General features: G+C 43.2%; 1 protein-coding gene across 2 annotated transcripts; it reads left to right on the top strand.

Moving 5' to 3' along the window:
• The first annotated feature begins 6,094 nt into the window (after positions 1-6,094).
• On the top strand, positions 6,095-12,223 carry grap2b (GRB2 related adaptor protein 2b). Of its 2 annotated transcripts, none has more exons than XM_068709424.1 (7): positions 6,095-6,198; positions 6,630-6,717; positions 8,232-8,323; positions 9,340-9,462; positions 10,548-10,710; positions 11,298-11,405; positions 11,652-12,223. In XM_068709424.1, the coding sequence occupies exons 2-7, from the start codon at positions 6,640-6,642 to the stop codon at positions 11,835-11,837; spliced, it is 750 nt and encodes a 249-aa protein (XP_068565525.1). In that variant the 5' UTR covers positions 6,095-6,198; positions 6,630-6,639; the 3' UTR covers positions 11,838-12,223. The 2 variants fall into 2 exon arrangements, with proteins under 2 accessions (XP_068565525.1, XP_068565524.1); XM_068709423.1 differs by lacking the exon at positions 6,095-6,198 and adding an exon at positions 6,256-6,532.
• The last annotated feature ends 177 nt before the right edge of the window (positions 12,224-12,400 follow it).

The following is a 12,400-nucleotide window of genomic DNA, read 5'->3' as shown; positions in this document are numbered from 1 at the left end:
ACACATTTAAAAAAAAGAACACGAAATCAAGCAGATGAATGATGAATGATGAGTAAATGCAGCTCAAAACGCTTGAATTAGAACTCAGATGCAGGATTAAAATGTGATTAAATGTGCACACATGTACAATCTCAGACTATTGAAGTCAATGGGAGCATCTCTAAATCCTAAAATAAGTGTTTGTGTTCATTTACATGAATACATATTCAAGAGAAGAGAAATGTGTTTTGAGGCACTTTACCCTTTTATTAACAGATCTCAAATATTTATGTATGCATTTATATATATATATATATATATATATATATTATCTGTTTTAAATACACTTAAAGCCAAAGTCACACATCACAGTTAGTGATGGCACAAACTGCTGCAGCTTTTAATTAATTTGCAGTTGAGAGACTTTGTTTTTAATGTCGCACATATATATATACAGTATATATATATATATATATATATATATATATATATACATATATATATATATTAAAATGCCACTTAGACATTTTTGGCAGTACAATGGTTGAAAGTGAAGATAAAAAGAGGGGGGGGGGGGCATCCGTATGACCTGGACTGCAGCCCACCATGCTGAACACGGCTCGCTGCAGAGAGGCTGATGACAGAACGGGGCTCGTTTGAGACGGTAAAATAAGAGCAAGAGGAGCAGACGTGGGGACGTGGAGGAGGTTCTAAAATGTTTATGAATGTGAAGGCTTGTAGAGAAGAGGATGTGAGAGCGATGATCCTGAGAATTACGTTCTGTTCCTTTAAATGCTCAGCGATCGTCCACACGGCTGCGGCGTTGAGACGTCTGAGCAAAGTGGAAGAGCAAACGTTTAGCTCTGAACTTCTCACTTTAAGGCGAGACTTTACAAGCAGAAACGTTGTTCTTCATCAAACGTTACCATTAGATAAGGCCTCATTTGCATATTTAAATGTAACATTTCAGAAAACGTGCCACACAAAAAAAGAATCGTCTTAATGTAAGTGATGAACTCGGGAAGTTTCAGGTAGCTCAGTAAAAACATCTTCACCTGTTCATTGGTGGTTTACTCAGAGCATGTGTGTGTGTGTGTGTGTGTGTGTGTGTGTGTGTGTGTGTGTGTGTGTGTGTGTATGTGTGTGTGTGTGTGTGTGTGTGTGTGTGTGTGTGTGTGTGTGTGTATGTGTGTGTGTGTGTGTGTGTGTGTGTTAGATACGGTAGCCCACCCTTGTGGCTGCTGGCTGTTGAGAGCGGAGCAGCGTGGCCATGGTGTGACATCATTACTCTTTCAAGGATGTGTCTGATGGACGTGTGTGTGTGTGTGTGTGTGTGTGTGTGTGTGTGTGTGTGTGTGTGTGTGTGTGAGCGTGTGTGTGTGTGTGTGTGTGTGTGTGTGTGTGTGTGTGTGTGTGTGTGTGTGTGTGTGTGTGTGTATGTGTGTTTGTGTGGGTTGAAAGTGTGTTTGCTGTCACACACACGTGGACTCAGACTGCAGCGCTCCACTGACCCCTGCTGGTCAGCGTCGGTAGTGTCTCAGAGCTCTCTGTATTCTCTGCACGTAAAACACATTCGATATGAATCTCCCTCATATTGAACCCATTTTGTAGAATCCACATCTCAAATATATCAGATCTCTTCATTTCATCATCTGTTCATCTAGACGTCCTCTTCTGTGATTGGCTGAGACTTAATGAGGGAAATCAAAGGAACGGTTTTTAACCTGGAATCACCTGGTTGAACAATGTGAGTCTCTGTTACGTTGTGATTGTGTACTTTCATCCAAAGTACCTGACGGGCAAGATCAAATGTTATATTAAACTCTAGTTAAGATGGTCCACCAGAGTCCTCCTGATGTAAACACAGAGTCCTCCTCCTCTGGTCCACCAGAGTCCTCCTGATGTAAACACAGAGTCCTCCTCCTCTGGTCCACCAGAGTCCTCGTGACGTAAACACAGAGTCCTCCTCCTCTGGTCCACCAGAGTCCTCGTGACGTAAACACAGAGTTCTCCTCCTCTGGTCCACCAGAGTCCTCCTGACGTAAACACAGAGTCCTCCTCCTCTGGTCCACCAGAGTCCTCCTGACGTAAACACAGAGTCCTCCTCCTCTGGTCCACCAGAGTCCTCGTGACGTAAACACAGAGTCCTCCTCCTCTGGTCCACCAGAGTCCTCGTGACGTAAACACAGAGTCCTCCTCCTCTGGTCCACCAGAGTCCTCGTGACGTAAACACAGAGTCCTCCTCCTCTGGTCCACCAGAGTCCTCGTGACGTAAACACAGAGTCCTCCTCCTCTGGTCCACCAGAGTCCTCGTGACGTAAACACAGAGTCCTCCTCCTCTGGTCCACCAGAGTCCTCGTGACGTAAACACAGAGTCCTCCTCCTCTGGTCCACCAGAGTCCTCGTGACGTAAACACAGAGTCCTCCTCCTCTGGTCCACCAGAGTCCTCCTGACGTAAACACAGAGTCCTCCTCCTCTGGTCCACCAGAGTCCTGCTCTCTGTCCTGGTGTCCCCCCCGTCAAGTGCAGCTTGATCCTGGACCACCATGGATCCAGGTCTCTGTGAAGATGTGGGCTCAACAGTCACCAAACCTCCCGCTGCTTTCATCTGTCTTATTGTTCTGCGACCGACCACCAGGAGCATGCTGGGTAGTGGAGTAGCCTTCAGGTCCTAGCTGGGTTAGCTTAGCATCCATCTGGTCTCTCCTCTCTGGAGCTGGTTGGTGATCGACTCAAAGTCTGCTGCTCTTATTCCTCACGCTTCCTCGTCACATGTTGATGAGTGTATTCTGTCATACGTCATTATGATGAACAAACAAATGAAGACAAACATGTAAAGCATTGATGTTAATATTCATTATAGTGTTTGGAGCAAAGTGCTTGGACCTTCCATCAGCAGACGTATGCTGGAGTTCAGCTGCTGCTTCTCATCACGCCGTGTTCCTGCCGGAGCAGTAAATGCGGAGAGATTCGAGCGGCTCAATCGGACTCTTAACTCCTCGTCCGTGATTGGCGCTTCTCTCAGGAACACGTTTATGAAAAAGTGAGATCACTTATTACGCAGATTCTCTTGCACTTGAGAGCCAGAAACCCATTAGCCTTCCTCTCTCGTCCTCTTCATTTCACCCCATCCTCCGTCCTGTCGCTCCACTTTCCTGCCTCCGTGTCTCATCGCTCTCTCTCTCTGAGATCAGCAGCGACTCCAACAAGTGTTCAAATCAACCCAAGGACACCACTGGTTCACCAGTCCAGTCCAGTCCAGTCCAGTCCAGTCCAGTCCAGCAGACGCTGAGAGTTCAGGACAACATGTTCGTGTTGTTCTTTGTTGATGCAAAATTAAACATGAAAATGACAGCAGAGAGATGATGAAGTGACCGATTTCATGCAGAGAAGAGCAGCAAAATACACTTTTAAACATGTACAGCATCAGACGGGCTTCGTCAGTTAGGATCCTACCTGGAGTCTCACTAATGTCACCAGACGATTCCTGTCTTATTTATTTTATAACAGTGTGAAAACAAAGAAACATGCTTAACATATGTTTCATTTAAATGACATTCAGTGAAAAAGTTTTTGGTTATTATTTTCATTTGGAAAAAAAACACAACATTCTATATTATGGTGGCCAGCCGTGATGATCTGGATCATGTCTGGACCTGAGTGGTCTGGATGAAACTGGACCAGACTGAAGCACATGAACCTGTCACTGAACAACAGACTGATTAATGAAGGCACACACACACACACACGCACACACACACACACACACACACACACACACACACACACACACACACACACACACACACACTGCCCTCAGCGACATCTCTGTTCTGCTGAATTATTCAGCTGTGTGTGTGTGTGTGTGTGTGTGTGTGTGTGTGTGTGCTCCTGTACGAGCCTCCCTCGCTGCAGTACCAGCTCCTCTTCCTCCCTCCACCCTCTCAGTGACCCTCCTGTGTGTGTGTGTGTGTGTGTGTGTGTGTGTGTGTGTGTGTGTGTGTGTGTGTGTGTGTGTGTGTGTGTGTGTGCGTGTGTGCGTGCGTGCGTGTGTGTGTGTGTGTGTGTGTGTCGTTCAGATGAGCTGCATGCTGTTGAGATGAGGGTCACTTCAGCTCCGGGATGCGATAGCAGGACCCACATGGGAGCTGTTGCCATGGTGAGGGGCATCTAATGCTGATCGAGGTCGTCAAAATAAAAATGCGTTTTTCTTTCTTTCTTCAAATTCATTCATTCTGCATCATTTAATGACAGCTGAGCGAAGAATTTGAACTTTAAGAACCAAAACGGACTCCTTGAGTTGATTCATAACGTTTAGTGTTACGCCGGTGACGTGTGTGTCTGTGTGTGTGTCTGTGTGTGTGTGTGTGTGTGTGTGTGTGTGTGTGTGTGTGTGTGTGTGTGATGAATTTGAAGGAACGGATGCTGACATGCTCTTACCCACCGTCGCGTTGGGACCCGGAGCAGGACCGTTATTGATGATGGAGGCGGAGTTATTGTTCCACTGAAGCCTACGCACACACACACACACACACACACACACACACACACACACACACACACACACACACACACACTGGATGCAGCTGTGCAGACGTGCTGGATGTGTGATGCTATACACCACGTTCAGTTGCTGAATTCAAAAGCAACAGAGCAGGACTCTGTCTTCAGAGATGCAGCAGGCTGTCATTCTGTTGAAATGAATCATTTCTGGTGCTTCCCTCATCTCACCGACTGACCAGCGTACAGCTCACTGAGAGGCGTTTTAAAACATTGGTAAACAGACCTCTTCTTCTTCTCTTTTCCATCTCTTGTGTCTAAAATGCATCAGTCATTACCTCACCGATGGGTTGGTGTCTGTTCTGCGAGACGTGTGGTTGGCCTCCCTTTATTTTTGGGTCTTTTTTCGATTTTCAGAGAGTCGTTTTCTTTCCCTCGGCTGGATGAAATGAGATGTTTGCTCACTGAATATGTATCATGAATCTCTTTCTCTCTGTTGTCAAATACGTCCGTCTCTCCCTCCTCTCCCTCGACACACACACACACACACACACACACACACACACACCGAGCAGAGTTAACGGGCCCGGTGATGCCGGATGGCGGCTCCGCACCGAGACGTTTCCACGCCTCCTCTCCACCTGTTGGAACAGAGCTTTATGAGCTCTGTCATGATGTGGGCTCAGGCCATTAAACACAGTCATAACCTGCACCGCTTGGGTCTTTTGCTGATGCTGCATAACAGGATAACAGGATGTACGACATGCACCAGCAGCTGGAGGTCACATTTGAACCAGCTGAGAAGCAAATGATTCTTTTGGCAGAAACCATGTTGTTCTCAGTGCACCGTCATTTTTTTTTCAAGTCTTCTTCAACACAGCATGATGTTCATTTAGTACATTATGCTCCATTTAGAGTCAAACAGACCACAAAGCAGGGGATGCTTTAGGGGCGGGGCTACACGCTGATTGACAGGTCTCTACGTCACTCCTCCTCAGTCCTGATGTGGTCACTTCCTGTTCACTGGTTGCAAAAAGTCCAGATGTCGACGGCCATGAGGTTTACAAAGCTCTTCAGTTGAACATCAGAGAATGGAGGTAAAGGTCTGAACCGATGTCAATAATGCTTTTTTTTCTTACAGTCTGCTGCCATCATGTGGCACAAATAATCCCTACACCTTAACCACGGATATAGAAAGCTCCATCTTTCACAATCTGCTGCAGGTCTGGTGCTCACTGTGTCACATTCTATTTCCTAAAGATGTAATAACACATACAATATATAAAATGCTATAATGAGTGCAGCAACAAATTGCAAAGTTACTAATTATTAGTAAACATAATGATGTCATTGTTTGTTATACGCACAATAACTTTGAACTCAAGTTTAGTTATAGTTATAGTTTAACTATTTATAAATGATGGTTATTAACAGGTGGAATAAAGGAGATTCAGCAGCCTAACTTTAGACTTAAATATTGCTTTTCACTTCATGCAGCACTAGTTCCTGTATGTCTCTAAACTTTCCATCTCACCGTATATATTTGCACCTGTGTCTATTTCAGTGTGACCACGTGAGCGCTAGTGGTCAGCAGCCACAGGAAGTGTGTCTCAGTGGCAGCTGCGGTCCGCCTGTGCTTCCTGTGAGCTGTCAGCTTGTCACTTCTCTTTGTGGACTGCAGGATTTGTGCTCTGCAGGAGGGACCCGACGCTTACGCGGTGAGTAGCTTTGGAGTTTCCTTCTCTTCAACGACGCACAAACAGATACGGGGTGTCATTTTCTTTGAGTTATGGGTTTGTTGGCGTGCTGTCAGCACAGACGTTCCTCTTACACTGATGGTGCTCCATGAATGAGTCCAGCTCTGTGACTTCATCTGTCAAATCCATTCATTTTAATGTGCACAAAAGAGAAAGGAACGAGAAGTTAACGCTGTCTTTGTGGTGCTTCTTCCTGTGGATAACAACTATTCATTACACCAGAGTCAGCCCTTTGACACTTACACTCAACCTGCATCCACATCTCGGTTAAATCGAGGTACATTCTGATGAAAAGGTATTTGAGGTTGTGTCCTTTCATGCCTGTGTTGGACCTGGGTTTTTGTACACATGTGACGCCTTTGTACGTTTTCTTTACTCCACCTTTCTCTCAGCTCCTTCACCATGGAGGCTACGGCCAAGTACGACTATGAAGCTACAGCCGGCGATGAGCTCAGCTTCAGAAAGGGAGAGCTCTTGGTGGTGAGAACACACACACACACACACACACACATATACACAGTTCCTACTTTGTGTCTTCAACAACATAGCAGACGCCCAAGTTATGAATAGCTCTGTGTGTGAAAAGCATTCAAATTGCGGACTGCTGGGACAAAGAATTTACATTTTTATGTAAATAGCTGTCACCTACATGTCTGGACGTTCAGCGGCCGCTGGGAGGGGTCAACAGTATCTGCGTCATTGGGTCACTGCTCTGCACAGCACTGTTTAATAGTTAGTGCAGCAGGTTATGGAAATGTGTTATGAAACTGCATCCTGTTGCACAAATACAAGTTTATTTACAAAGAAATAGCCAAAAAAACGCAAAATAGCAACAAAAATGGGAAACACTTCATAATAACTACACACTATGAAGCATTAGTTAAGTGTGAGTAAACACTTAACTCATCATTTATAAAGCATTGTTCCTACATTAACACTCATTAGTATACAATTCATAACAACAGTTATACATGTTTTAATCTTCATTAATAAGCTCATATATAATGTGTTTCATGATTGTGTTTTCATACTTTATAAATGATGGATTCACTATTTGTAAATGAAGTATTATATATATATTACAAACCAATTAATGAGGAGTTGTAGATGATTAATAACATCCTTTATAAAGTGTTAGTAAATGATTAACAACTTATTTAGATGCACATTATTCATGTGTTTATATATATAATGATTTAGATATGCACTAATGTTAGGGACTATGTTAATATATGCTTTATAAATGCGTATTAATAGTGCAATTCATGATTAATTCAGGTAGTTACTAGTCACTTATTAAGTATTTTGTGTGACCTCATCTAAAGTGAGAACTATCTATGCTTTACAAAGCATTTATTAATGACATTGAAAGACCATCAGTGCCTCAAAACCCACAGAAGTCTCAGTTATCTTCTCAACAGAAAAGACAAAAAGACAAAACACAAAGTGATCTGGAACATATCAATATGTATTATTATATTATGCAAACAATGTACTCGTACTTGTTTCTCTCAATATGTACAGTCACTCATTCTAAGGGATCGCGTTGGTTAAAGTTAACATTAACCAACGGGCCCATATCAGGCGACCCCTAAGCCGCCGGCAGACCGGGAGGAGAGCAGACGGGAGCTCCGGAGAGGACGGTGGCTAGTTAGCTAGCTAGCTCGTCTATCTCCAGAGATGGCTAGTTAGCTAGCTAGCTCGTCTATCTCCAGAGATGGCTAGTTAGCTAGCTAGCTCGTCTATCTCCAGAGATGGCTAGTTAGCTAGCTAGCTTGTCCATCTCCACATTTAAGATCTCCAAGATTGGCTTGTACATGATACATGAACAAAAGGGTTATTAAACATGTTTACAGGTACCATAAAAGTACCATAAAGTTGTGGACTCATTTTTATTACCTCCAAATCGGTATTGTATGAATTGAGAGCTGTGTGGTGTCTTCACCCCGACAGGACTGAAATGAAACGTGTCTCATTGTGTCCCACTGTGTCAGATTCTGCAGGCCACTGGAAACTGGTACAAAGCAGAACTCAATGGGCGCGACGGGTTCGTACCCAAAAACTTCATCAACATTCATCTGCCCAGGTATCACTCACACAGAGACACAGAGACACAGAGACACATCGTGCATTTCACAATGAATAACATTAACGAACTTCTAAACTTGATGAAGTTGAGCTTAATGCAGTTTTTATTAAATAATGAATGTGCCATTTATTTGTCATTGGTGTTACCTATAATGTAAACATTAAATGTTTCAAAAATATATTTCTCATTATAACCTGAAAATGAAGCTAAAGGCAGAGTAGTGGAATTATGAGACCAAGATTTTCTTTTGATTACAATTCTTTAATAAAACTGCAGACGTTTGAACAACATTGTGAGGCTTTATTTGATTTTCTCGACCATTATTTTCTGCCAAACCAACAATTGAAGAGTATTCAAACAACAACTGGTAGATACTACCTGGAACTAGACACAGACAGACACGAACGCAACTACAACTACGCTTGTTACTGTACCTGCAATAAATTATTTGCAACATTTGGACATGTAAATAAAAGTGAAACCTTGTCCAATCGGCCGCCGTCACTATGTTTACACAAGCACAGCATGAAACATCATCCAAAAGCTTTTATTTGTGCAAACGTTTGTGCTGTCTGAGACAAAGCAGCCAGGAGGACAGAGGATAGAGGACAGGAGGACAGAGGACAGGAGGAGAGAGGACAGAGGACAGAGGACAGGAGGACAGAGGAGAGAGGACAGGAAGAGAGAGGACAGAGGACAGGAGGACAGGAGGACAGAGGAGAGAGGACAGAGAACAAGAGGACAGAGAAGAGAGGACAGAGGACAGGAGGACAGGAAGACAGAGGAGAGAGGACAGAGGACAGGACGACAGAGGAGAGAGGACAGGAGGACAGGAGGACAGAGGAGAGGACAGAATAATTTGTCATGAATAAGAACCGAGTACTGATACGAGTAGCTTCTAGTTGTACTACAGTCCTACAGTTAACTCTCCCTGCCTGTAGTTCTCTGACAGCGTATTCTGTTCATAACTCTAACACCGCTGAGACCTGCTTGTCTTTTCCTCCATCACTCAGCTGGTACCAGGAGGACTACAGCCGCAAAGAAGCCCAGGAGAAGCTGATGACACAGCCTGAGGGGGCCTTCCTCATACGGGGGAGTCGAAACACAGCGACGGGTGACTTCTCCATCTCAGTCAGGTGCATTCAGTGTGTGTGTCCATGTCTACGTACGCATGTAGAACCAGCAAGAGCTGGACACTGAACTGCTCATGAGATGCTAGCATTAGCATACGCTAGCTCTCCTACAGTGGTGTCCTTCAAATTCAGATTTGTTAAAATGTTGTTTTGTAGTTTTTCTGAACAAAACATACAACATTCTCATATTTCTCTCTCTCTCTCTCTCTCTCTCTCTCTCTCTCTCTCTCTCTCTCTCTCTCTCTCACTATATATATATATATATACATATATATATATATATATATATATATACATATATATATATATATATATATATATATATATATATATATATATATATATATATATGACAGTGATTGTGGGTGTCATTACCTCGGGACCTTATTAATGAATAAATATGAACGTTAGTCAACGGCGAGAGACAAGTTGTTCTCTTGAATCCCGTTTGAATGAACTACACATGTGATGTTTGAGTATTTAGAAGATCATTTTGCACGTCAAGAAAGAAGGTATAAGACTGTAAAAGACACGGCGTTCGGCGGCGTCTCGATCTGTGTCTCTCTGGTTCTTTCTCGACCCGGCTGATGAAGAAGAGTCCCTTTGTGTGTGAGGAACAAAGCTAAGTTAGCCGGATAGCTAGCAGGACAAGCTAACAGCGTAGACACACAACTTAATGATACAAACTGAGACTTCCTTGACGTGCAAATGTATCTTTTAGATTCATGGAACGACGCAAACGGGATGAAAACATTATTCTTTCCAAAATAAGACACCGAAAGTGGGTGTGGCCTCTCATAGCATCTCCTCACTGATCTTGAGTGAGAAGGATGAACGTATGTAAATGACACACACACCCAGGTCCAATGTGATGCTCTCTGGCCTTCCTTCAACTATGACCTGCAGCTCTTTTATCATGTTAATGTTTCTAAAATATGCTGTAAAAATGAAATAAGCATCATATGATTCACCTTTTAGTAAAGACAGTGAAGAAGCCGGTCAGGTTTCATTTCCTCCACCTCTCTCGTGTTGATGGATGCAGAATGCGTGACTATAGAAGCATGAATTTGTGCGTCGCTCCCCTGCAGACACGCAGCAGACGTGCTGCACTTCAAGGTGCTGCGGGACGGCAGAGGACAGTACTACCTGTGGTTTGACAAGTTCCCTTCTCTCAACCAGCTGGTGGAGTTCTACAAGAACAACTCCATCTCCAAGCAGAGCCAAATATTCCTGCAAGAGACGCGGCGACAGGTGGGAACCCTCAGGAGGAAATGTAGCGTGTATCAGTACTTTTTCACACTAGGACTTTATTCTGAAAAGAAAAATCGAAATATAATGATATAAATAAAGTGAACAGAAAAGCAAAAATGTTAAATATAATGATATAAATATGGTGAACAGACTTTAAAAAAAATGATATGAATATAGTGAACAGAAATATTTAAAAAAATATATAATGATGTAAATTAAGTGTGCAGAATTAAAAAAAAGGTAAATAAAAATTAAAAAATAGAATAAACTGAGCATAAAAAATGTTAAATATAATGATATTAATACGGTGAACAGATTTTAAAAAATATGAATATAATGATATAAATATAGTGAACAGAAAAATAAAAATATTAAATATAATGATGTTAATAAAGTGTGCAGAATTTAAAAAAGGTAAATAAAAAATAAAATAAAGTGAACATAAGTATATAAAAAGGTAAATATAATTATATAAATACAGTGAATAGAAAAATGTGAAATACAACAATATGAAATACAGTCAATAGAAGTGAATATAGTGATATAAATTATAAATATTAACAGAAGTTTTGTCTTTGTCTCAAAAGCAGCGAAGCTCAGCCAGTTTACCGCCTCCCACCGCTGCTCCACAGTCCCACAGCCCACCTCCACCTGCACCTCCACCTGCACCTGCACCTCCACCTGCACCAGGACAGGTAATCAACAGCACTGAGTGCTTCTTCTTCTACTACCCAGACCAGATGTTCTCAAAGACAACATGTCTGTCAGCACAAATGTCACCAAGTCTGGAGATCTCAGCTCACATGGATGCACAGACTTCATGAACAAAGTGTGAAAGAACGTTTAGTGTGTAACAATATGAGAGCTGTGTGGTCCGTCTGTGTCTCATCCCCTCTGTCCTCCTCCTCCTCCTCCTCCTCCTCCTCCTCCTCCTCCTCCAGCACGAAGCCTCCTCCGGGCTGCAGGTCAGAGCTCTGTACAGCTTCCAGGCCGAGGAGAAGGACGAGCTGTCGTTCAGCGCCGGCGACGTCATCGTGGTGGTGGAGCGCTCCGACCGGTCCTGGTGGAGGGGCCAGCTGGGAGGCAAAACCGGCCTGTTCCCCTCCAACTACACCCAACCCCTCTGAGAGGAGCTGGACACACACACACACACACACACACACACACACACACACGTATTAACCAGCAGCAGCCTCTGTGTCAGAATACAAACATGAAAACACATCATTTTATAGTTATGGTTTAATGAAACTGTGATGAGCCTTAATATTGAGTTAATATTCATACATCATGTTCACCTGTCCTGTAAAGAGGTGTAACTAGTACATTTACTCAAGTACTGCACTTAAGTACAGTTCAGAAGTACTTGTACTTGAGTGTTTCCATCTGATGCTCCTGTACTTCTACTCCTCTCAGAGGGAACTACTGTACTTTGTACTCCACTACATTGATGTCATTGTTGGTACTTTTACGATTAAAGATATCACTTCATAAAACAGTGAAATACCGTTGATACACGATAACGCCTCAGTTATTTTACCATCATGTGTGGATGATACATGGTGGACGTATCGCTGGACCCGCTGGAGGGAAGGGAGGCCCGGGAGAACCAGAACCAGGACTGAGAGGGGGCAGATCCTACTGCAGTAGAATGAGAGGTTTTTTAAAGGGACTCTGGTGCTCAGAGACA

This window comes from Cebidichthys violaceus, unplaced genomic scaffold (genome assembly GCF_023349555.1).
Source record: "Cebidichthys violaceus isolate CVI_PGR_0920_01 unplaced genomic scaffold, fCebVio1.0.p SCAF_148, whole genome shotgun sequence".
In the NCBI taxonomy this organism is placed as follows: Eukaryota; Metazoa; Chordata; class Actinopteri; order Perciformes; family Stichaeidae; genus Cebidichthys; species Cebidichthys violaceus.
The sequence above is the reverse complement of the archived record's forward strand: the minus strand, read 5'-3'. Positions and strand labels throughout refer to the sequence as shown.